The 27500-nt window shown below is 46.9% G+C and overlaps 1 protein-coding gene across 2 annotated transcripts in view; it reads right to left on the bottom strand.

The window, feature by feature from the left end:
* LOC149970076 (ELKS/Rab6-interacting/CAST family member 1-like) overlaps nucleotides 1-27500 on the bottom strand; it is a 534697-nt gene that overhangs the window by 246608 nt on the left and 260589 nt on the right. For both annotated transcript variants that reach the window (XM_090228733.1, XM_090228734.1), the window contains one exon: nucleotides 20220-20351. In XM_090228733.1, the coding sequence (XP_090084859.1) occupies nucleotides 20220-20351 (132 nt within the window). The remainder of the gene's footprint in view (nucleotides 1-20219; nucleotides 20352-27500) is intronic.

Below are 27500 nucleotides of genomic sequence, written 5' to 3'. Positions count from 1 at the left end.
GAGTTCCAAATGGCAGAACATGGGATTCCATATGGCAGAACATGGCGTTCCAAATGACAGAACATGGAGTTCCAAATGGCAGAACATGGAGTTCCATATGGCAGAACATGGAGTTCCATATGGCAGAACATGGTGTTCCATATGACAGAACATGGAGTTCCATATGGCAGAACATGGTGTTCCAAATGGCAGAACATGGAGTTCCATATGACAGAACATGGAGTTCCATATGGCAGAACATGGAGTTCCATATGGCAGAACATGGTGTTCCATATGACAGAACATGGAGTTCCATATGGCAGAACATGGTGTTCCAAATGGCAGAACATGGAGTTCCATATGACAGAACATGGAGTTCCAAATGGCAGAACATGGAGTTCCATATGGCAGAACATGGTGTTCCATATGACAGAACATGGTGTTCCATATGGCAGAACATGGAGTTCCATATGACAGAACATGGTGTTCCATATGGCAGAACATGGAGTTCCATATGGCAGAACATGGTGTTCCATATGGCAGAACATGGAGTTCCATATAGCAGAACATGGTGTTCCATATGACAGAACATGGAGTTCCATATGGCAGAACATGGAGTTCCATATGGCAGAACATGGTGTTCCATATGGCAGAACATGGAGTTCCATATGGCAGAACATGGAGTTCCAAATGGCAGAACATGGAGTTCCAAATGGCAGAACATGGGGTTCCATATGGCAGAACATGGAGTTCCAAATGACAGGACATGGAGTTCCATATGGCAGAACATGGTGTTCCATATGGCAGAACATGGGGTTCCATATGGCAGAACATGGAGTTCCATATGGCAGAACATGGAGTTCCAAATGACAGAACATGGAGTTCCAAATGGCAGAACATGGAGTTCCATATGGCAGAACATGGAGTTCCAAATGGCAGAACATGGGGTTCCATATGGCAGAACATGGAGTTCCATATGGCAAAACATGGTGTTCCATATGGCAGAACATGGGGTTCCATATGGCAGAACATGGGGTTCCATATGGCAGAACATGGAGTTCCAAATGGCAGAACATGGAGTTCCAAATGGCAGAACATGGAGTTCCAAATGACAGAACAAGGAGTTCCAAATGGCAGAAAATGGGGTTCCATATGGCAGAACATGGAGTTCCAAATGACAGAACATGGTGTTCTAAATGGCAGAAAATTGGGTTCCATATGGCAGAACATGGTGTTCCAAATGGCAGAACATGGAGTTCCAAATGGCAGAACATGGAGTTCCATATGGCAGAACATGGAGTTCCAAATGGCAGAACATGGTGTTCCATATGGCAGAACATGGAGTTCCAAATGGCAGAACATGGAGTTCCATATGGCAGAACATGGAGTTCCATATGGCAGAACATGGAGTTCCATATGGCAGAACATGGAGTTCCATATGGCAGAACATGGAGTTCCATATGGCAGAACATGGAGTTCCATATGGCAGAACATGGAGTTCCATATGGCAGAACATGGTGTTCCATATGGCAGAACATGGAGTTCCAAATGGCAGAAACACAAACATTTGTTTTCGTTTGCTCTTTCCACTTTAATCATAACATACAGACAGGTATTGACAACGTCTGAATTACACTCTCTCTCTACAGCCAAACACACAAACGCCTCCACCCTCACACTGCCCCCTGCAGCATTTCATAAGAACTGCAGCCTCCCCTGCTTATTGTACAGAGGTCTTCCTGAACCAAGGTCAGTTTTGCATTACACCCTAATACTGAAGTTTAGCATTTGATGTGAGTAAACTGATCTTAGGCCAACCACTACCTAGACCGTTTTCCCCCCACTAGTTGATATGAACCTGACAGGCTCAGCTTTAAAAGAGCCCTGTATGTCTGTGCCAAGTGAAACCATTTCAACACGCTGTGTGGTGTCCTATACATTACCTGTCAACCACAAGTCTATTATTTATGAAGCATGAACACTCAGTTGAGCACATTACTACTGATCTGTTATAATGGGATTCATACACATTACTACTGATCTGTTATAATGGGATTCATACACATTACTACTGATCTGTTATAATGGGATTCATATATATTACCACTGATCTGTTATAATGGGATTCGTATATATTACCACTGATCTGTTATAATGGGATTCATATATATTACTACTGATCTGTTATAATGGGATTCATATATATTACTACTGATCTGTTATAATGGGATTCATATATATTACTACTGATCTGTTATAATGGGATTCATATATATTACTACTGATCTGTTATAATGGGATTCATATATATTACTACTGATCTGTTATAATGGGATTCATATATATTACTACTGATCTGTTATAATGGGATTCATATATATTACTACTGATCTGTTATAATGGGATTCATATATATTACTACTGATCTGTTATAATGGGATTCACACACATTACTACTGATCTGTTATAATGGGATTCATATATATTACTACTGATCTGTTATAATGGGATTCATATATATTACTACTGATCTGTTATAATGGGATTCATATATATTACTACTGATCTGTTATAATGGGATTCACACACATTACTACTGATCTGTTATAATGGGATTCATATATATTACTACTGATCTGTTATAATGGGATTCATATATATTACCACTGATCTGTTATAATGGGATTCATACATATTACCACTGATCTGTTATAATGGGATTCATATATATTACTACTGATCTGTTATAATGGGATTCATACATATTACTACTGATCTGTTATAATGGGATTCATACAGATGTAGGATCTTAATTTGATCATCCTGTTGCAGGACAACTTTTCTCTGAATGTCACGTTCTGACCTTTATTTCCGTTGTTTTGTATTTATTTAGTATGGTCAGGGCGTGAGTTGGGTGGGCAGTCTATGTTTGTTTTTCTATGTTTTGGGGCATTTCTATGTTTTCGGCCTAGTATGGTTCTCAATCAGAGGCAGGTGTCATTAGTTGTCTCTGATTGAGAATCATACTTAGGTAGCCTGGGTTGCACTGTTTGTTTGTGGGTGATTGTCTATGTTGATGGCTTGTTTCAGCACAGGTCTCATTTTGTAGCTTCACGGTCGTATTTGGTTTATTGTTTTTGTTACTCGTTTGTATAGTGTTCAGTTTTTCTTGATTAAAGATTTGCCATGGACACTTACCACGCCGCGTATTGGTCCTCAGATCCATCTCGTCTCTCCTCTTCGGATGAAGAGGAGGACGGCCGTGACAGAATCACCCACCAACCAAGGACCAAGCGGCGTGGTAGAAAACAGCGACGACAGCAGCAGCAGCAGCAACAACAACAGCGGCCGGTATCACAGGACTCCTGGACATGGGAGGAGATACTGAACGGAGAGGGACCCTGGGCACAGGCTGGGGAATATCGCCGCCCCAAAGCAGAGCTGGAGGCAGCGAAAGCTGAGCGGCGGCGATATGAGGAGGCAGCACGGCAGTGCGACAGGTACGAGAGACAGCCCCAAATTTTTTTTGGGGGGGGGCACACGAGGGGTGGAGCTAAGCCAGGTAGCAGACCTGCGCTCACCCCTCGTGCTTATTATAAGCAGCGCGATACTGGGCAGGCACCGTGTTATGCGGTTAAGCGCACGGTGTCGCCAGTACGTGTCCATAGCCCGGTGCGCTATAGGACAGCCCCCCGAGAGTGTCATGCGAGTGCGGGCATCGAGCCAGGGCGTATGGTGCCTGCTCAGCGGGTCTGGTCGCCGGTACGCAGTTTTGGTCCAGGGTATCCTGCGCCGGCTCTGCGTGCTGTGTCTCCGGGGCGCTGGGAGGGTGCAGTGCGTCCTCTGCCTGCGCTCCGCTCGTGCCGGGCGAATGTGGGAATGGAGCCGAAGGGAGAGGTGCGTGTAGTAAGCACTAGATCTCCCGTGCTTACCCACAGCCCGGTTCAACCTGTGCCTGCACTCTGGACGGTCCGGGCTAGAGTGGTTATCCAGCCTGGGGAGGTGGTGCCAAGGTTGCGCACCAGAGCTCCAGTGCTCCCCCACAGCCCGGTCCTTCAGGTGCCTCCTCCTAACCCCAAGCCTCCTGAAGGGCTCCCCAGCCTGGTGGTACCTGTGGCAGCCCCACGCACCAGGCTGTCTCTCTGTCTCCTCCCTGCAGGTGGTCCTGTCTGTCCGGCGCCGCTGCCGGAGTCTCCCGCCTGTCCGGCGCCGCTGCCGGAGTCTCCCGCCTGTCCGGCGCCGCTGCCGGAGTCTCCCGCCTGTCCGGCGCCGCTGCCGGAGTCTCCCGCCTGTCCGGCGCCGCTGCCGGAGTCTCCCGCCTGTCCGGCGCCGCTGCCGGAGTCTCCCGCCTGTCCGGCGCCTCCCGCCTGTCCGGCGCCTCTGCCGGAGCCTCCCGCCTGTCCGGCGCCTCTGCCGGAGCCTCCCGCCTGTCCGGCGCCGCTGCCGGAGCCTCCCGCCTGTCCGGAGCCTCCCGCCTGTCCGGCGCCGCTGCCGGAGCCCCTCTGCCCAGAGCAGCTGTCTCTCTGTCCCGAGCAGCTGTCTCTCTGTCCCGAGCAGCTGTCTCTCTGTCCCGAGCAGCTGTCTCTCTGTCCCGAGCAGCTGTCTCTCTGTCCCGAGCAGCTGTCTCTCTGTCCCGAGCAGCTGTCTCTCTGTCCCGAGCAGCTGTCTCTCTGTCCCGAGCAGCTGTCCCTCTGTCCCGAGCTGCCCCTCTGTCCAGTGGGGTCATTGAGAGGGGTGGTCATGCTGAGAAAGCCACGGAGGCGGACAATAAGGCGGACTAAGACAATGATGAGGTGGGGTCCGCGTCCCGCGCCAGAGCCGCCACCGCGGACAGACGCCCACCCAGACCCTCCCCTATAGGTCAAGGTTTTGCGGCCGGAGTCCGCACCTTTGGGGGGGGTACTGTCACGTTCTGACCTTTATTTCCGTTGTTTTGTATTTATTTAGTATGGTCAGGGCGTGAGTTGGGTGGGCAGTCTATGTTTGTTTTTCTATGTTTTGGGGCATTTCTATGTTTTCGGCCTAGTATGGTTCTCAATCAGAGGCAGGTGTCATTAGTTGTCTCTGATTGAGAATCATACTTAGGTAGCCTGGGTTGCACTGTTTGTTTGTGGGTGATTGTCTATGTTGATGGCTTGTTTCAGCACAGGTCTCATTTTGTAGCTTCACGGTCGTATTTGGTTTATTGTTTTTGTTACTCGTTTGTATAGTGTTCAGTTTTTCTTGATTAAAGATTTGCCATGGACACTTACCACGCCGCGTATTGGTCCTCAGATCCATCTCGTCTCTCCTCTTCGGATGAAGAGGAGGACGGCCGTGACACTGAAGTTTGTAATTTTCACTTAGAAATGTCAGACTTCCACCAGAGACTCTGGGTTCGAGCCCAGGCTCTGTCGCAGCCGGCCGCGACCGGGTGGTCCATGGGGCGACGCACAATTGGCCTCGTGTCGTCTGGGTTAGGGAGAGTTTACACGCTGATCAGGTCGCCGGGTGCACGGTGTTTCCTCCGACACATTGGTGCGGCTGGCTTCCGGGTTGGACGCGCGCTGTGTCAAGAAGCAGTGCGGCTTGGTTGGGTTGTGTTTCGGAGGACGCATGGCTCTCGACCTTCGCCTCTCCCGAGTCCGTAAGGGAGTTGTAGCTATGAGACAACACAGTAACTACTAACAATTGGACACCACGAAATTGGTGAGAAAAAAGGGGTAAAAAAAAGAAAAGAAATGTCAGTCTTGATTTTCCCTTACGAATAATGTATGAACCCCTACAGAAATGTGCTTCGTTATAATTCACACAATGATTCACATTTCCTGTTGCTGCAGGGTTCTTTTCATGTTGTAGCAATCTGGCTCAAATTAAGATCCTAAATCTGTATGGGCTGTCCAAACTTTCACACATTCCATAACACACACACGTGTGCATACACACACACACACACACACACACACACACACACACACACACACACACACACACACACACAGATACTCACACACACACTAACACCTTCTGATTCAAACATGACTATTCATCTCCACGTTTGCATGTGTCGGTACGGAGTCGAAGATCCGGAGATCAGAAGTCTCTCTTTCAGAAGGCTGAACCAGCTAGCATATTTATAGAGCTAAACCACACCTCAGGGGGGAGAGAGAGAGGGAGAGAGAGAGAGAGAGAGAGAGAGAGAGAGAGGGGGAGAGAGGGGGAGAGAGAGAGAGAGAGAGAGAGAGAGAGAGGAGAGGGGGAGAGAGAGAGAGGGGGAGAGAGGGGGAGAGAGAGAGAGAGAGAGAGAGAGGAGAGGGGGAGAGAGAGAGAGAGAGAGGGGAGAGAGAGGAAGAGGGGGAGAGAGGGGGAGAGAGAGAGAGAGAGAGAGAGGAGAGGGGGAGAGAGAGAGAGGGGGAGAGAGGGGGAGAGAGAGAGAGAGAGAGAGAGAGGAGAGGGGGAGAGAGAGGGGTAGAGAGAGGGGAGAGAGAGAGGAAGAGAGATATGTATGTACAGACTCAGTGAGCATAGCCTTGCTATTGAGAAAGGCCGCCGTAGGCAGACATGGCTCTCAAGAGAAGACAGGCTATGTGCCCACTGCCCACAAAATGGAAACTGAGCTGCACTTCCTAACCTCCTGCCCAATGTATCACCATATTAGAGAGACACATTTCCCTCAGATTACACAGATCCACAAAGATTTCGAAAACAAATCCAATTTTGAAAAACTCCCATATCTACTGGGTGAAATTCCACAGTGTGCCATCACAGCAGCAAGATTTGTGACCTGTTGCTACGAGAAAAGGGCAACCAGTGAAGAACACACACCATTGTAAATACAACCCATATTTATGCTTATTTATTTTATCTTGTGTCCTTTAACCATTTGTACATTGTTAAAACACTGTATATATATATAATATGACATTTGTAATGTCTTTACTGTTTTGAAACCTCTGTATGTGTAATGTTTACTGTTAATTGTTGTTGTTTTTCACTTTATATATTCACTTTGTATGTTGTCTACCTCACTTGCTTTGGCAATGTTAACACATGTTTCCCATGCCAATAAAGCCCTTGAATTGAATTGAATTGAATTGAGAGAGAGAGAGAGAGAGAGAGAGAGAGAGAGAGAGAGAGAGAGAGAGAGAGAGAGAGAGAGAGAGAGAGAGAGAGAGAGAGAGAGAGAGAGAGAGAGAGAGAGAGAGAGAGAGAGAGAGAGAGAGAGAGAGAGAGAGAGAGAGAGAGAGAGAGAGGAGAGAGAGAGAGAGGGGAGAGGTGGAGAGAGAGAGAGAGAGAGAGAGAGAGGGGGAGAGAGTGAGAGAGAGAGAGAGAGAGAGGCCAAAGTTAAAAAGACTAGGTAAACTTTACAGTGGTCTCTTCAGTGTTGATGACTCTTCATAAGTCTTCCTTTTAGGGGGACAGTGAGTAGAGTCTCCCCAAGAACAGAGCATCATTTTAGGGGAAGAGTTGGGATTACCTTCCCTAAGAATGGATCATCCTTCTGGGGAGAAGAGAGTGGACAGCCTCCCTAAGCACGGACGGATGGACGGTGCTTTGTAAAGGGAAGAGTCTCTGAGAGGACCGAGTACTCCGGGGAAACACTGTTTGTGATTTTCTCCCAAACTAAGATGCAGATGCATCCTCTGAGGGAAATATGAAACATGAGCAGATGGGACACATGTTTGGCAGACATGACCAGGAGATGTTATGAGTTTAGACCTAAACCATAAATCACACCGTAATTAATTAAAATCCCCCAAGAGATGAAGACACACAGAAGACATTGAAATGGAAAGAAGGCACAGAGTAGACTGGGACATTTGGAACATTTGAACCAAAATAAAAGCAGTTTAACAAGCAGGTCAAAAAGAGTCATCAGCAGTAGAAGCAGTCAGAAGAAATGTAATGTTGATAGAAGAGAAAGCGTTTCATACCTTGCACCACTTAATGCCGGTGTGGTTGGAGTCATGCAAGTACTTCTACACAGCACAGGCAGTGAGTAGCAGAGAAGACAGAGAGAAGAGAAGACAGAGAGAAGAGAAGACAGAGAGAAGAGAAGACAGAGAGAAGAGATTATAGGAAATGCAGAAGCAAAGCAGTCAGGAGAGAACAGAACAGAAGATAGAAACAGAACAGAGAACAGAAGATAGAAACAGAACAGAAGATAGAAACAGAACAGAAGATAGGAACAGAACAGAGAACAGAAACAGAACAGAAGATAGAAACAGAACAGAGAACAGAAGACAGAAACAGAACAGAGAACGGAAGATAGAAACAGAACAGAGAACAGAAGATAGAAACAGAACAGAATATAGAAACAGAACAGAAGATAGAAACAGAACAGAGAACAGAAGATAGAAACAGAACAGAAGACAGAAACAGAACAGAAGACAGAAACAGAACAGAAGATAGAAACAGAACAGAAGACAGAAACAGAACAGAAGATAGAAACAGAACAGAGAACAGAAGACAGAAACAGAACAGAGAACAGAAGATAGAAACAGAACAGAGAACAGAAGATAGTAACAGAACAGAATATAGAAACAGAACAGAAGATAGAAACAGAACAGAGAACAGAAGACAGAAACAGAACAGAAGATAGAAACAGAACAGAAGATAGAAACAGAACAGAAGATAGAAACAGAACAGAAGATAGAAACAGAACAGAAGATAGAAACAGAACAGAAGACAGAAACAGAACAGAAGATAGAAACAGAACAGAAGATAGAAACAGAACAGAAGATAGAAACAGAACAGAAGACAGAAACAGAACAGAAGACAGAAACAGAACAGAAGATAGAAACAGAACAGAAGATAGAAACAGAACAGAAGACAGAAACAGAACAGAAGACAGAAACAGAACAGAAGATAGAAACAGAACAGAAGATAGAAACAGAACAGAAGACAGAAACAGAACAGAAGATAGAAACAGAACAGAAGATAGAAACAGAACAGAAGACAGAAACAGAACAGAGAACAGAAGACAGAAACAGAACAGAGAACAGAACAGAGAACAGAAACAGAACAGAAGATAGAAACAGAACAGAGAACAGAAGACAGAAACAGAACAGAGAACAGAAGATAGAAACAGAACAGAGAACAGAAGATAGAAACAGAACAGAGAACAGAAGACAGAAACAGAACAGAGAAACAGAAGATAGAAACAGAACAGAACAGAACAGAGAACAGAAGACAGAAACAGAACAGAGAACAGAAGACAGAAACAGAACAGAGAACAGAAGATAGAAACAGAACAGAGAACAGAAACAGAACAGAGAACAGAAGACAGAAACAGAACAGAGAACAGAAGACAGAAACAGAACAGAGAACAGAAGACAGAAACAGAACAGAGAACAGAACAGAACAGAGAACAGAAGACAGAAACAGAACAGAGAACAGAGAACAGAAGACAGAAACAGAACAGAACAGAGAACAGAAGACAGAAACAGAACAGAGAACAGAAACAGAACAGAGAACAGAAGACAGAAACAGAACAGAGAACAGAAACAGAACAGAGAACAGAAGACAGAAACAGAACAGAGAACAGAACAGAGAACAGAACAGAGAACAGAAACAGAGCAGCTCAGATGCTTTTTGAGAGAAATCAGGAAAGAAATGTCTATTGGAAGTAGCAGAGAGACAGAGAGAGCTGAATGAAGGCAGTTAAGGAGAGACTTGGGAATGTTGGTAACCATGAGAGCCAAGGGTGAGGAGAGATGGGGACAACATGGGACAGGACAGGGCAGGGCTGGAAAGAGATGGGGACAACATGGGACAGGACAGGGCAGGGCTGGAAAGAGATGGGGACAGCATGGGACAGGACAGGGCAGGGCTGGAAAGAGATGGGGACAGCATGGGACAGGACAGGGCAGGGCTGGAAAGAGATGGGGACAGCATGGGACAGGACAGGGCAGGGCTGGAAAGAGATGGGGACAGCATGGGACAGGACAGGGCAGGGCTGGAAAGAGATGGGGACAGCATGGGACAGGACAGGGCAGGGCTGGAAAGAGATGGGGACAGCATGGGACAGGACAGGGCAGGGCTGGAAAGAGATGGGGACAGCATGGGACAGGACAGGGCAGGGCTGGAAAGAGATGGGGACAGCATGGGACAGGACAGGGCAGGGCTGGAAAGAGATGGGAAGGAGAGAGAGGGCGAGACGTCCCCTCATCCCGGTCAACATTAGGGAGCGAGAGAACGAGGGAGAAAGAGGGAAAGAGGCAGAGAGAAAGAGCCTGGCCTTTCTTAGGTCTTGTTTCTACAGTGCGCATTATGAATTGTGTCATAGGACTGCTGAGTCATGTCTGGAGGGAGGGGAGGGGACGTATATATTTTCATGTGGTCTTAGGCAAACGGTTTCACTGGGCCCGCTCGAGCGACCCAGTCCTCTTCACACAGCCAGGCCGTAAATCCACAACCCACTGAGTGATCCGTGTCACCAAACACACAGCACAGAGGAGACTGTGTGATGGAAATACCCCTGGTCCATGTGTGTGTGCGTCCATGTGTGTGTGTGTGTGTGTGTGTGTATTTATATAGTGTGCGTGTGTGTGTATATATAGTGTGTGTGTGTGTGTGTGTGTGTGTGTGTGTGTGTGTGTGTGTGAGAGTGTGTGTGTGTGTGAGCGTGTGTGTGTGTGTGTGTGTGTGTGCGTATATAGTGTGTGTGAGTGTGTGTGTGTGTGTGTATATATAGTGTGTGTGTGTGTGTGTGTGTGTGTATATATATATAGTGTGCGTGTGTGTGTGTGTGTGTGTGTGTGTGTGTGTGTGTGTGTGTGTGTGTGTGTGTGTGTGTGCGCGTGTTCTCCTACATCTGTGCAGTCTATGTTCCCTTAATTACCTAGGCTCATTACATGGGCAGGGTGAGTGGGTTTGGCAGCTCCACACATCATGAGGACAAGTACCAAAATAAGGAGTGACTGTCTCTGTCCTCCTCGTATAGAGGGGAAAGGGGTCTCTTCAGCTCAGCGGAGGCGTGCTGCGCTGCTCTGCTGGGCTGTATAAATAGTGGATGACTCTAACGGATGTCCAATACTTCACCAAGAGCCTCAGTCTTTACAGTAACACTTAGAAGAGATCTGTCGTAGGCCAGACGCTGTTTCAACTGGCCGTGGAGAATCACTACTGTTTCTTCAGTAGAGCCACTTATGTCCCGTGTCAGTGGCTACAGGCTGCAAATAGGATTCCATTGTTATTGTGACTCCTATTTTATTTGATATTATATGTTGGTTTGTTTCTGTTATTGTCTGATGCCTTGGTGGGGGGTGTGGAGGGGGGGGGGGTAAAGGACTGGGGATGTTGTATTGTTATGGTTGTTATGGTTGTCAATGTTTCTGTTCTCAAACCTGAAAACATAAAGTATATATACAACAGGAGGAACACCAGAGACAGAGAGAGGATGGAGAGAGGATGGAGAGAAGGAGGAAGAGAGGATGGAGAGAGGATGGAGAGAGGATGGAGAGAAGGAGGAAGAGAGGATGGAGAGAAGGAGGAAGAGAGGATGGAGAGAGGATGGAGAGAGGATGGAGAGAGGATGGAGAGAAGGAGGAAGAGAGGATGGAGAGAGGATGGAGAGAGGATGGAGAGAAGGAAGAAGAGAGGATGGAGAGAGGATGGAGGAACACCAGAGACAGAGAGAGGATGGAGAGAGGATGGAGAGAGGATGGAGAGAGGATGGAGAGAAGGAGGAAGAGAGGATGGAGAGAGGATGGAGAGAGGATGGAGAGAAGGAAGAAGAGAGGATGGAGAGAGGATGGAGGAACACCAGAGACAGAGAGAGGATGGAGAGAGGATGGAGAGAGGATGGAGAGAAGGAGGAAGAGAGGATGGAGAGAGGATGGAGAGAGGATGGAGAGAGGATGGAGGAACACCAGAGACAGAGAGAGGATGGAGAGAGGATGGAGAGAGGAAGGAGAGAAGGAGGAAGAGAGGATGGAGAGAGGATGGAGGAACACCAGAGACAGAGAGAGGATGGAGAGAGGATGGAGGAACACCAGAGACAGAGAGAGAAAGGAGAGAGGATGGAGAGAAGGAGGAAGAGAGGATGGAGAGAGGAAGGAGGAACACCATAGACAGAGAGAGGATGGAGAGAAGGAGGAAGAGAGGATGGAGGAACACCAGAGACAGAGAGGATGGAGAGAGGATGGAGAGAAGGAGGAAGAGAGGATGGAGAGAGGAAGGAGGATGAAGAACACCAGAGACAGAGAGAGGATGGAGAGAGGATGGAGAGAGGATGGAGAGAAGGAGGAAAAGAAGAGAGAAACAAACAGAGCAGGATGAGTGTGTGAAGGTCTGGCAGGGGGCGTGACCTTAATGAACCCTGGGTAATGCTCACTATGAGTATGTATGGACAACAGGCCTATAGGGATCACTTTTAGAACTATTTAAAAGTGATTTAAAAGTGTATTTCCAGGTAAATGCCCAAAAAATGTCATTTTGGCTCAGCTAGCTTGGCTGGCTCCTTCTGGGTTTAATAGTTAAATAGTTGTTAGTCTCTCTTTCCTGTCCTGGCTGTGGGGTTTATTCCCCTGGTGTTCCTGTGGCCGGGGCTCGGTTATCATTGGACCTGAATATAGAGCAGGTGGCATAACTAACTAGCTATGTCCTAGCCTTCCTGCATGTGTTTGTGTGTTAGAGAAAGAGGCTGAGCACTACCAGTCCCCATCCAGTCTGCTCCCTGTACCCAGCCTTCCCCTCCCACAGCCTGGCTCTATAAGCCTGGAAGTCCCCTCTCACTCTCACACACACACACACACACACACACACACACACACACACACACACACACACACACACACACACACACACACACACACACACACACACACACACACACACACACACACACACACACACACACACACACACACACACACACACACACCACACAAACACACACACCACACAAACACACACAACACAAACACACGAACACTAGCTCTATGAGTCTGGAAGTCCCTGGAAGCGGAGGGCCCCTACTAGAGCCCAGATATAATGAACCTCAAGGGGAAAGTAAAGGTCCATCCTGCCTAAAGCCTGGTGGTGCCTTGCCTGGACCAGACCTGGACGGTGTCCCAAATAGAACCCTACCACCTATATAGTGCACTACTTTTGACCAGGGCCCATCAGGTCATAGCCCAGGTGAACGAGAGGGAACCAGACCGTGACTGGGGTGGGGAGGAATGGATGTGGAGGAGACAGCATTGTATGGTTGGGTCCAGAGCCCAGGTTCACTAATTGGGGAATGTCTCATGTATGAAAAGCTCTTTATTATAATGAAATTATTTTAAAATAAACTATTAGGAGACAGACTCTACAGCTGGGAGTTGTATTGTGATTAAGAGTGACAGGGAGGAGAAGGAGGAAATACATCCATGGCCAAACCTCCACAGTGGACAGAAAGCTAGTGACCTCATTGATCCCCTCAACGTCTGTCCAGCGTCCATATTCTGGGCAGTGAGAGTCCCTGTTTCCCATCCTTCAGTCTACCCACCTCAGATGAGTCATGCAGGGTTATTCCAGTCTGACGGTCTCTCTCCAGTAGGTATAAAGGGTCGGAAACCTTCTGGTAAATTTCCTTGAATTTTTCTGGAAATTTTCAATGAGAAGTCTGGGTAATTTTCAATGGGAAGTCTGGGAATTTTCAATGGGAAGTAAAGCCTGGGAATTTGGGGGAATTTGTTAACTAGTAAATGTGTTAACTAGTAAATAGTAGCCTACTGCAAAGTGTGTTTAAATAATTTCTAACATGTTAACAATTTCTGCTTGTTAGTTTTTGCTACCATGTGGGTTTAATCTTGCTTGAGCCTGCTGACTGAGGAGTGTTAATTCACCTGTTTCCATACATGTTTCATTTTAAAACATTTATCTTACAAAATAGTTGTTTAATCTAACTGCTTAACTATTTATTTGTACATGGAATTGTATTTGTGATTTTTTTAATTCATTTTTTTCTAATCTTTACAGGAAAATGCCACGGGCATTTGATGAGTGGAGACATTTCACTGCCTAATTTAGAAGGAAAAGCTGTGTACATTTGCAAATACTGTCAAATATTATAACGTTGAAGCCGGAAGTTTACATACACCTTCGCCAAATACATTTAAACTCACTTTTTACCAATTCCTGACATTTAATCCTAGCAATAATTCCTAGTACAAATTCCCTGTCTTAGGTCAGCTAGGATCACCACTTTATTTTAAGAATGTGAAATGTCAGAACAATAGTAGAGAGGATGATTTATTTCAGCTTTTATTTCTTTCATCACATTCCCAGTGGGTCAGAAGTTTACATCCATTCAATTAGTATTTGGTAGCATTGCCTTTAAATTGTTTAACTTGTGTCAAACATTTCGGGAAGTCTTCCACAAGCTTCCCAAAATAAGTTGAGTGAAATTTGTCCCATTCCTCCTGACAGAGCTGGTGTAACTGAGTCCGTTTTGTAGGCCTTATTCACACACACTATTTCAGTTCTGCCCACACATTTTCTATAGGATTGAGGTCAGGGCTTTGTGACGGCCACTCCAATACCTTGACTTTGATGTCCTTATTCCATTTTGCCACAACTTTGGAAGTATACTTGGGGTCATTGTCCATTTGGAAGACCCATTTGTGACCAAGCATTAACTTCCTGACTGATGTCTTGAGATGTTGCTTCAATATATCCACATCATTTTCTATCTTCATGATGCCATCTATTTTGGGAAGTGCACCAGTCCCTCCTGCAGCAAAGCACCCCCACAACATGATGCTGCCACCCCCGTGCTTCACAAATGGGATGGTGTTCTTCGGCTTGCAAGCCTCCCCCTTTTTCCTCCAAACATAACAATGGTCATTATGGCCAAACAGTTCTATTTTTGTTTCATCAGCACAGAGGACATTTCTCCAAAAAGTACAATCTGTCTCCCCATGTGCAGTTGCAAACCGTAGTCTGGCTTTTTTATGGTGGTTTTGGAGGTTTTTCCCCTGAGGTCTTGGCTGATTTATTTTGATTTTGCCATGATGTCAAGCAAAGAGGCACTGAGTTTGAAGGTAGGCCTTGAAATACATCCACAGGTACACCTCCAATTGACTCAAATTATGTAAATTAGCCTATCAGAAGCTTCCAAAGCCATGACCACATTTTCTGGAATTTTGCTTAATTAAAAGGCACAGTCAACTTAGTGTATGTGAACTTCTGACCCACTGGAATTGTGATACAGTGAATTATAAGTGAAATAATCTGTCTGTAAACAATTGTTGGAAAAATTACTTGTCATTCACAAAGTAGATGTCCTAACCGACTTCCCAAAACTATAGTTTTTTAACAAGAAATTTGTGGTGTGGTTGAAGTGTATGTAAACTTCTAATTACAACTGTATGTGAAGAATGCAACAAGGATGCAAAATCATCTGGCCAAGTGCATAAAGTTCCCTCAGTCCTCACAACAAGCAACCTCTGACAAAAGTCCCTCTACTTCTATTCGAGGTGAAAATGATGAATCAGACACCTTATCGATAGCAACAGCTCATGGTCCTCCTGGAATCAGAAGGTTTTTGGCTCAATGGAGGAATGTAGTCAGAGAAATGGTGATGAACGTCTTCCTCGAGCTGCGTATGGAACTGGTTCACCTCTGATGCTCACGGACGATGTGTATTGGAAGAGATTTCTGAATGTTCTTCACCCAGCATACACCCCTCCAACCAGACATGCTTTATCTACTCATTTGCTGGATGCAGAGTTCAACAGAGTTCAAGTGAAGGTCAAGCAAATCATAGAGAAAGCAGACTGTATTGCAATCATCTCTGATTGGTGGTCGAATGTTCGTGGGCAAGGAATAATTAACTACATCATCTCCACCCCTCAACCAGTATTCTACAAGAGCACAGACACAAGGGACAACAGACACACCGGTCTCTACATTGCAGATGCGCTGAAGGCAGTCATCAATGACCTTGGACCACAGAAGGTATTTGCACTGGTGACAGACAATGCTGCAAACATGAAGGCTGCTTGGTCTAAAGCGGAGGAGTCCTACCTTCACATCACATCCATTGGCTGTGCTACTCATGCATTGAATCTGCTCCTAAAGGATATCATGGCACTGAAAACAATGGATACACTTTACAAGAGAGGCAAGGAAATGGTTAGGTATGTGAAGGCTCATCAAGTTATAGCAGCAATCTACCTCACCAAGCAAAGTGAAAAGAATAAGAGAACCACATTGAAGCTGCCCAGCAACACCGGTTGGGGTGGTGTTGTCATCATGTTTGACAGTCTCCTGGAGGGGAAGGAGTCTCTCCAAGAAATGGCCATATCACAGTCTGCCGATATGGACAGACCCATCAAGAGGATCCTCCTGGATGATGTATTTTGGGAGAAAGTGGTAAGCAGTTAAACTCCTGAAACCTATAGCAGTAGCCATTGGACGGATTGAGGGAGACAATGTCATCCTGTCTGATGTTCAGACTCTGCTTGCAGATGTAAGAGAATAAACCCATACTGCCCTGCCCACTTCACTGTTGCTCCAATCAGAGGAAACTGCGGTTCTGAAATACATCAAAAAGCATGAAGACTTCTGCCTGAAAGCCCAAACACACTGCAGCGTACATGTTGGACCCCAAGTATACTGGTAAGAGCATCCTGTCTGGTGCAGAGATCAACAAGGCCTATGGTGTCATCAATACCGTGTCTCGCCACCTTGGCCTGGATGAGGGCAAGGTTCTTGGCAGTCTGGTGAAGTACACTTCCAAGCAAGGGCTTTGGGATGGAGATGCAGTATGGTAATCGTGCCAACATATCTCATCAGCCACCTGGTGGAAGGGACTTTGTGGATCTGAGGCTCTTAGGATTTATTCATTTGATTTATGTCTACTTATGATATGGTAAATATATCCAATGCAAAAAACAACTACATTTAATTGGTATTAATAATAATTTGCATATATTTCCGTTAATTCCCACGGAAAGTTTCCACCTCTGAATATTCCCCAAAATGTGAAGCCCTAATAAAGACACAGCTGTGGTATGTTAATCCCTATTGACACATCACAATGACAGACCATCCCTCACCATACACAAACAGACACACAGCAACATGTGTGTGTGTGCGCGCGCGTGCGTGTGTGTTTGTGTGTGTGTGTGTGCGCGTGCGTGTGTGTGTGCGTGTGCGTGTGTGTCAGACCAGTCAAGCAGCTGATGTAAACTGAAGTGAAAGGAACCTGTTTCTTCATAGAGAGATGGAGTTATTTATTTGCCAAATGAAGACTGGACACACACACACACACACACACACACACACACACCCGTACCATGTAAACAGGCCCCATTGACACGGTATTCAGGGGGTTGGCACGGTATTCAGGGGGTTGGCAATGGTATTCAGGGGGTTGGCATGCATGGCGATGCATTGCTATAAGACAGGGGAGGCGTTCTCTGAGTTGCTACTTCAGGAGTGTGTATAACGGAGGGTTTTGACGGGAGGCCTTCGCCGAGGGGCATTGATGTGAGTCTAAATCAGGCCATTAACTGTGGGCTCAAGAGATGCCAGCCCAGTGCATTAGTGTGTACAAGTTAACTTAAACACTGTGGACTTTTGGCAAGGAGACACGGAAGTGATGGAAGGATGGGGGGAGACACAGAGGAGGACTCTGAGGTAGGGGTTCTGGCTTCTGTGTGTAACAGAGAGGACTTGTAGAGATGAAGTGGCAGCAGGTAGCCTAGTGGTTAGAGGGGCGGCAGGTAGGCTGGTGGTTAGAGCGTTGGGCCAGTAACCGAAAGGTTGCTGGATCGAATCTGTCGTTCTGCCCCTGAACAAGGCAGTTAACCCACTGTTCCTAGGTCCGTCATTGTAACTAAGAATTTGTTCTTAACTGACTTGTCTAGTTAAATAAAGGTTAGATAAAGGTTAGATAAAGGTTAGGTAAAGGTTAGATAAAGGTTAGACAAAGGTTAGATAAAGGTTAGATAAAGGTTAGATAAAATAATAAAATAAAATTAAACTTGAGTAAAGGGTTTAACATGATGACTTGACATTCCACCACTGACATACAGATGATTGTGAAGCTCCTTCTGTTACATTCAGTGTGTTTGTATTGTATTTATTATGGATCCTCATTAGTTCCTGTCAAGACAGCAGCTACTTTTCCTGGGGTTTATTAAGGATCCTCATTAGTTCCTGCAGCAGCTACTCTTCCTGGGGTTTATTAAGGATCCTCATTAGTTCCTGCAGCAGCTACTCTTCCTGGGGTTTATTACGGATCCTCATTAGTTCCTGTCAAAGCAGCAGCTACTCTTCCTCGGGTTTATTATGGATCCCCATTAGTTCCTGTCAAAGCAGCAGCTACTCTTCCTGGGGTTTATTATGGATCCCCATTAGTTCCTGTCAAAGCAGCAGCTACTCTTCCTGGGGTTTATTATGGATCTCCATTAGTTCCTGTCAAGGCAGCAGCTACTCTTCCTGGGGTTTATTATGGATTTCCATTAGTTCCTGTCAAGACAGCAGCTACTCTTCCTGGGGTTTATTACGGATCCTCATTAGTTCCTGCCAAGGCAGCAGCTACTCTTCCTGGGGTTTATTATGGATCCTCATTAGTTCCTGCCAAGGCAGCAGCTACTCTTCCTGGGGTTTATTACGGATCTCCATTAGTTACTGTCAAGGCAGCAGCTACTCTTCCTGGGGTTTATTATGGATCCTCATTAGTTCCTGCCAAGACAGCAGCTACTCTTCCTGAGGTTTATTATGGATCCTCATTAGTTCCTGCCAAGGCAGCAGCTACTCTTCCTGGGGTTTATTACGGATCCTCATTAGTTCCTGTCAAGGCAGCAGCTACTCTTCCTGGGGTTTATTATGGATCCTCATTAGTTCCTGCCAAGACAGCAGATACTCTTCCTGGGGTTTATTATGGATCCTCATTAGTTCCTGCCAAGGCAGCAGCTACTCTTCCTGGGGTTTATTATGGATCCTCATTAGTGCCTGCCAAGGCAGCAGCTACTCTTCCTGGGGTTTATTATGGATCCCCATTAGTTCCTGTCAAAGCAGCAGCTATTCTTCCTCGGGTTTATTATGGATCCCCATTAGTTCCTGTCAAAGCAGCAGCTACTCTTCCTGGGGTTTATTATGGATCTCCATTAGTTCCTGTCAAGGCAGCAGCTACTCTTCCTGGGGTTTATTATGGATTTCCATTAGTTCCTGTCAAGACAGCAGCTACTCTTCCTGGGGTTTATTACGGATCCTCATTAGTTCCTGCCAAGGCAGCAGCTACTCTTCCTGGGGTTTATTATGGATCCTCATTAGTTCCTGTCAAGGCAGCAGCTACTCTTCCTGGGGTTTATTACGGATCTCCATTAGTTACTGTCAAGGCAGCAGCTACTCTTCCTGGGGTTTATTATGGATCCTCATTAGTTCCTGCCAAGACAGCAGCTACTCTTCCTGAGGTTTATTATGGATCCTCATTAGTTCCTGCCAAGGCAGCAGCTACTCTTCCTGGGGTTTATTACGGATCCCCATTAGTTCCTGCCAAGACAGCAGCTACTCTTCCTGGGGTTTATTATGGATCCTCATTAGTTCCTGCCAAGGCAGCAGCTACTCTTCCTGGGGTTTATTATGGATCCTCATTAGTGCCTGCCAAGGCAGCAGCTACTCTTCCTGGGGTTTATTATGGATCCTCATTAGTTCCTGCCAAGGCAGCAGCTACTCTTCCTGGGGTTTATTATGGAGCCTCATTAGTTCCTGCCAAGGCAGCAGCTACTCTTCCTGGGGTTTATTATGGATCCTCATTAGTTCCTGCCAAGGCAGCAGCTACTCTTCCTGGGGTTTATTATGGATCCTCATTAGTTCCTGCCAAGGCAGCAGCTACTCTTCCTGGGGTTTATTATGGATCCCCATTAGTTCCTGTCAAAGCAGCAGCTACTCTTCCTCTGGTTTATTATGGATCCCCAATAGTTCCTTTCAAAGCAGCAGCTACTCTTCCTCGGGTTTATTATGGATCCCCATTAGTTCCTGTCAAGACAGCAGCTACTCTTCCTGGGGTCCAGCAATTATATATATTTTTAAACATTACAATACATTCACAACAGATTCCACAACACACTAAGTGTGTGCCCTCAGGCCCCTACTCCACTACCACATATCTACAGTACTAAATCCATGTATGTTATCATGTGTCTGTGCTTATGTTGTTCATGGTGGTGTGTGTGTCTGTGTGTGTTCTCTGTGTGTGTGTGTGTGTTCTCTCTGTGTGTGTGTGTGTGTGTGTGTGTGTGTGTGACTGCACCACTCACCTGTTTCTCAGTGTGTGTGCGAGCAGCTTCCTCCTGAGCCAGAACCATCTCTCTCTCTGCTGTGATCTGGACACTCTCTCTCAGAGCCTCCTCCAGCTCCTCTATTCGCTCCTCCTTCTGGCGCAGGGAGTCCTATGGAACACACACACACACACACTGGATTAGGGAGAGGTAGAGGCCTGTATGGAAGGAAACATACATACACATACAGCGAGAGAACACACACACACACACACACACACACACACACACACACAAGGAATAGTTACCAGCCAGTATGGAATGAAAACACAGCCATATGTGATGTATACCTTCATATGACCTTCAGCTAATCTAGTTGGTATAATCGCGATGCATTTTTAAAGAGAGACCAGGGAAGAGCTGTGCAATGAACCAATCAGGTGGAATGTATGACCATGGTGTTCATTCAACCCCTGAGCACCAGACGTACTAACGATAAACACATACCACCTCGTCAGTGACGTGGACACGTACTAACGATAAACACATACCACCTCGTCAGTGACGTGGACACGCTGATAGGGAACTATGACGTGGACACGCTGATAGGGAACTATGATGTGGACACGCTGATAGGGAACTATGACGTGGACACGCTGATAGGGAACTATGACGTGGCGGGACATTGTAAACACTGGACAGGACTGGAAGCCAGAGTGTCACGAAGTCAGTAAGGTCACCCGTGTGGTCGCAATGGCTTAGAGAAGCAGAACCCCCCAATACATTTCTCCACACTGACTCACACACACACAGTCTAGTCTCTATGATGATAGGTGAGTCAGACCAGTGGCTTTTCTCTCTGTCTGTTGGTTCTGTCTGTTGGTCCTGTCTGTTGGTTCTGTCTGTTGGTCCTGTCTGTTGGTTCTGTCTGTTGGTTCTGTCTGTTGGTCCTGTCTGTTGGTTCTGTCTGTTGGTCCTGTCTGTTGGTTCTGTCGGTTGGTTCTGTCTGTCTGTCTGTCTGTCTTATCTGGTGTGTGTGTGTGTGTGTGTGTGTGTGTGTGTGTGTGTGTGTGTGTGTGTGTGTTTGTGTGCGTGCGTGCGTGCGTGTGTGTGTGTGTGTGTGTGAAGGGGTCAGAGCCTGGAGGCGTGGCGATGCCAGACACGTCAGACCGTCATACAGGCTTAGTAACTACAGGGGAAATGAAGTGGGAATGTTGTACACTATGTAATATAATGTAATATAATACACAGGAGAAATCAAGCTTTCCCCTCTGTGTTCACTGGAGCCCCTAACAGAAGACCTCCCTCCTTCCCGACCGGCCCTTCCACCACACTGTGTACCTCTGGTGTTCACCCTCTCTCACTCTGTCTTCATCTCACACCCGTTACGTTACGGTAGGACATCGTATCCGATGATGACGTCCACTTCTGAGTTAAAGGTGAACACTTTGATGACTGAGTCCAATCTGAGATACACAAACTTTAGGCAGGCCTGGTGGTATGTATCCGTCTGTGTTGATGGGGAAGGCCTGGTGGTAAGTCTCTGTGTTGATGGGGAAGGCCTGGTGGTATGTATCAGTCTGTGTTGATGGGGGCAGGCCTGGTGGTATGTATCCGTCTGTGTTGATGGGGAAGGCCTGGTGGTAAGTCTCTGTGTTGATGGGGAAGGCCTGGTGGTATGTATCAGTCTGTGTTGATGGGGGCAGGCCTGCTGGTATGTATCAGTCTGTGTTGATGGGGAAGGCCTGGTGGTAAGTCTCTGTGTTGATGGGGAAGGCCTGGTGGTATGTATCAGTCTGTGTTGATGGGGGCAGGCCTGGTGGTATGTATCAGTCTGTGTTGATGGGGGCAGGCCTGGTGGTATGTCTCTGTGTTGGTGGGGGCAGGCCTGGTGGTATGTATCAGTCTGTGTTGATGGGGGCAGGCCTGGTGGTATGTATCAGTCTGTGTTGATGGGGGGCAGGCCTGGTGGTATGTATCAGTCTGTGTTGATGGGGGGCAGGCCTGGTGGTATGTATCAGTCTGTGTTGATGGGGAAGGCCTGGTGGTAAGTCTCTGTGTTGATGGGGAAGGCCTGGTGGTATGTATCAGTCTGTGTTGATGGGGGCAGGTCTGGTGGTATGTATCAGTCTGTGTTGATGGGGGCAGGCCTGGTGGTATGTCTCTTTGTTGGTGGGGGCAGGCCTGGTGGTATGTATCAGTCTGTGTTGATGGGGGCAGGACTGGTGGTATGTATCCGTCTGTGTTGATGGGGAAGGCCTGGTGGTAAGTCTCTGTGTTGATGGGGAAGGCCTGGTGGTATGTATCAGTCTGTGTTGATGGGGGCAGGCCTGGTGGTATGTATCAGTCTGTGTTGATGGGGGCAGGCCTGGTGGTATGTCTCTGTGTTGGTGGGGGCAGGCCTGGTGGTATGTATCAGTCTGTGTTGATGGGGGCAAGCCTGGTGGTATGTATCAGTCTGTGTTGATGGGGGCAGGCCTGGTGGTATGTCTCTGTGTTGGTGGAGGCAGGCCTGGTGGTATGTATCAGTCTGTGTTGATGGGGAAGGCCTGGTGGTAAGTCTCTGTGTTGATGGGGAAGGCCTGGTGGTATGTATCAGTCTGTGTTGATGGGGGCAGGCCTGGTGGTATGTATCAGTCTGTGTTGATGGGGGCAGGCCTGGTGGTATGTCTCTGTGTTGGTGGGGGCAGGCCTGGTGGTATGTATCAGTCTGTGTTGATGGGGGCAGGCCTGGTGGTATGTATCCGTCTGTGTTGATGGGGAAGGCCTGGTGGTAAGTCTCTGTGTTGATGGGGAAGGCCTGGTGGTATGTATCAGTCTGTGTTGATGGGGGCAGGCCTGGTGGTATGTATCAGTCTGTGTTGATGGGGGCAGGCCTGGTGGTATGTATCAGTCTGTGTTGATGGGGGCAGGCCTGGTGGTATGTCTCTGTGTTGATGGGGAAGGCCTGGTGGTATGTCTCTGTGTTGATGGAGCAGGCCTGATGGTTTGTATCAGTCTGTGTTGATGGAGGCAGGCCTGGTGGTATGTATCAGTCTGTGTTGATGGGGGGCAGGCCTGGTGGTATGTATCAGTCTGTGTTGATGGGGGCAGGCCTGGTGGTATGTATCAGTCTGTGTTGATGGGGGCAGGCCTGGTGGTATGTATCAGTCTGTGTTGATGGGGGCAGGCCTGGTGGTTTGTATCAGTCTGTGTTGATGGGGCAGGCCTGGTGGTATTTCTCTGTGTTGATGGAGCAGGCCTGGTGGTATGTCTCTGTGTTGATGGAGCAGGCCTGGTGGTATGTACAGAGCTGCCACCAGGTGGAACGGTCAGCAGCAGTGTCCTCCAGGTCTGTGGATTTGATGTTGAACTTCTTCAGCCACGTTTTCAGCTGGTCCTTGTAGCGCTTCATCTGCCTCCCAGCAGACCGCCTGCCAAGATGTATCTGGACCCCCTACAGACCGCCGGCCAAGATGTATCTGGACCCTCCTACAGACCGCCGGCCAAGATGTATCTGGACCCCCTACAGACCGCCGGCCAAGATGTATCTGGACCCCCTACAGACCGCCGACCAAGATGTATCTGGATCCCCTACAGACCGCCGGCCAAGATGTATCTGGACCCCCTACAGACCGCCGACCAAGATGTATCTGGACCCCCTACAGACCGCCGGCCAAGATGTATCTGGACCCCCTACAGACCGCCGGTTTGCCAGTGATTTGTGTTCAATGGTGAAGACAGGCATGGTGGGTGGAGGGATGGGTCTCTATTGGCAAACCACCTCTGTCTTGGTGGTGTTGTTAGACAGTCCCCTCCTGCTATAGACCCTCACAGCCCCTACAAGGACGGACTGAAGGTCTTCCGGAGTGTGGGCCACACGAGCACAGTCATCAGCATACTGCAGCTCAAGAACCCGCTCCGTCAAAACCTTGGTGGTTGCTTGGAGCCTCCTGATGTTTAATAGGTCCACCACAACCCCACTGCAGTCCTCAAGCTCCTTGTGGAGAAGCTGGGTGACACACAGGAGTAAGACGTTAAAGAGGACAGGTGCCAGCACACACCCCTGCCTCACACCGATGCTTACTCCAACGGGCACTGACTCCTGCCCTCCTTTGGCCACCTGAGCCATCATCCCATCATGGAACTGGCAAAGGACATTGACACATTTGTCTGGACAGCCACATTTGAGTAGAATGTCTCATAGTAGTTCCCTGCTCACAGTGTCAAAGACCTTAGAAAGGTTGTTGAAGGCCTTGGAGAGGTCGTCGAAGGCCTTGGGGAGGTCGTCGAATGCCTTGGAGAGGTCGTCGAAGGCCTTGGGGAGGTCGTCGAAGGCCTTGGAGAGGTCATCGAAGGCCTTGGGGAGATCGTCGAAGGCCTTGGGGAGGTCGTCGAAGGCCTTGGGGAGGTCGTCGAAGGCCTTGGAGAGGTCGTCGAAGGCCTTGGAGAGGTCATCGAAGGCCTTGGGGAGGTCGTCAAAGGCCTTGGAGAGGTCGTCGAAGGCCTTGGAGAGGTCGTCGAAGGCCTTGGAGAGGTCAAATCAAATCAAATTCATTTATAAAGCCCTTCTTACATCAGCTGATATCTCAAAGTGCTGTACAGAAACCCAGCCTAAAACCCCCAAACAGCAAGCAATGCAGGTGTAGAAGCACGGTGGCTAGGAAAAACTCCCTAGAAAGGCCAAAACCTAGGAAGAAACCTAGAGAGGAACCAGGCTATGAGGGGAGGTCGTCAAAGGCCTTGGAGAGGTCCTGATGTTGTTCACAGCACTGGCGTTGCCGTGTCGTGAACATCATGTTGACTGTAGTCCTGTTCTTTCTGAAGCCGCATTGTGACTCTGGCAGCAGTTCCTCTGTGATGTTGTCCACCAGCCTGTGTAGCATCACCTTGGTCAGGACCTTGTCGTTAACAGTCAGAAGGGATATCCCCCCCCGGCTGTTATCGCAGACGGACTTGTCACCCTTGTTCTTATAGATGGTGACAATGTTTCCATCCCACCACTGTTGGGGGACGATCTCACACACACATACACACAATCATCTTTTTTCAGTCCTCTCAACCACATCCCTCTTTTTTAAAGAGAGATTATTTCTGTCCATTCCTTTCTAAAACCACACCACAATCCTCCCCCCTTCCCTTCGTTTATTTACTTTTCTCTCCTCCTCCTCCTCCTCTTCATCACTCCTCCTCCTCAGAGTGCTATTTGAGTGTTTTTGACTAGGAACCTCAGGGAGGGAACCAGCTGTATCTGCCCCAAATCAAACAGCATATTTGTGTTCATGAAGGTTCAGCCACTGAACTGACTTATTACTGGAAGTCGGGGACAATGGGAGGTTAGAGGGTTAGGGCGGACACACATACACAGATGGCTACACACACACACACACACACAAAGAAGAGAAGAGAACAATGTGGCATGCGGTGAATGTCTCGAAAACATCTTGAAACGTCTTGAAACATCTTGAAACATCTTGAAAACATCTTGAAAACATCTTGAAAACATCATGAAAACATCTTGAAACATCTTGAAAACATCTTGAAAACATCTTGAAACATCTTGAAAACATCTTGAAAACATCTTGAAAACATCTTGAAAACATCTTGAAAACATCTTGAAACATCTTGAAAACATCTTGAAAACATCTTGAAACAGCTTGAAAACATCATGAAAACATCTTGAAACATCTTGAAAACATCTTGAAAACATCTTGAAACATCTTGAAAACATCTTGAAACATCGTGAAAACATCTTGAAACATCGTGAAAACATCTTGAAACATTGTGAAAACATCTTGAAAACATCTTGAAACATCTTGAAACATCTTGAAAACATCTTGAAAACATCTTGAAACATCTTGAAACATCTTGAAACATCTTGAAACATCTTGAAACATCTTGAAAACATCTTGAAACATCTTGAAAACATCTTGAAACATCTTGAAACATCTTGAAAACATCTTGAAACATCTTGAAACATCTTGAAACATCTTGAAACATCTTGAAACATCTTGAAAACATCTTGAAACATCTTGAAACATATTAAAACATCTTGAAAACATCTTGAAACATCTTGAAACATCTTGAAACATCTTGAAACATCTTGAAACATATTAAAACATCTTGAAAACATCTTGAAACATCTTGAAACATCTTGAAACATATTAAAACATCTTGAAAACATCTTGAAACATCTTGAAACATCTTGAAAACATCTTGAAAACATCTTGAAAACATCTTGAAACATCTTGAAACATTGTGAAAACATCTTGAAAACATCTTGAAACATCTTGAAACATCTTGAAACATATTAAAACATCTTGAAAACATCATGAAACATCTTGAAACATCTTGAAACGTCTCAAAAATATCTTGAAATCTCTGTTTTGTGTTCTGTATACATTCCATCCTCCACTGCCCCGCCCCCCCCCGCTCTAATCCCAACTACAGCTCAACTTTCTCAAGGCAGACCACAATCACTTCAGCTTCATTTAAAGCGACAGTAATCCTTTCTGCTGGTTCCGTATCTCATTACCGTAATGTCTTGGCGTGCCAGAACGGTGCGGGCGATCGAAAGAAACACCTCTGGGAGAGTCCTAATCAGAGAAGCATGTCGTTTTGGTATCTGGTGTCTCGGTATGTGTGTGTGTGTATGTGTGAGTGGCCAGTTTACAGTTCCCATTCTCTCCACAGACAAAGTCAATTAAGAGATGAGCAGGAATGATGCTGGTTAAGGAAAGGGTTGAGGTTAGAAGGGTTAGGAGGTTGTTAAGACAGTCAGGGACACAGCAATGTAGAGATGGCTGTCAACTGATGTACGAGCTGCATGTTAGTGTCTGTCATGATGTGGCTGTAATGACCGCTGGTATTTTTACTGTGTCCTTCTCACACCCAGATAGACACACACACACACACACACACACACACACACACACACACACACAATCATCATGGTCTATAATGACATGGATTGAATTATCACCGGCATTACATTTCTCACCCAGAGACAGAGACACACTGACACACCACTGTCTCTGATGTTGTGTCTCTAGCCACTTCATGTGTGCTGATCCTTTCAAGAATATGGCTACCACACGGCCACCACACGGCCACCACACGGCCACCCACACGGCTACCACACGGCCAACACACGGCCACCACACGGCCACCACACGGCCACCACACGGCTACCACACGGCCAACACACGGCCAACACACGGCCACCGAACGGCCAACACATGGCCACCACATGGTCAACACATGGCCACCACATGGTCAACACATGGCCACCACATGGTCAACACATGGCCACCACATCGTCAACACATGGCCACCACATGG

Source organism: Oncorhynchus mykiss, unplaced genomic scaffold (assembly GCF_057628025.1).
Source record: "Oncorhynchus mykiss isolate SJ-2025 unplaced genomic scaffold, ASM5762802v1 scaffold96, whole genome shotgun sequence".
Lineage (NCBI taxonomy): Eukaryota > Metazoa > Chordata > Actinopteri > Salmoniformes > Salmonidae > Oncorhynchus > Oncorhynchus mykiss.
This window is presented reverse-complemented; position numbering and strand designations above follow the sequence as displayed.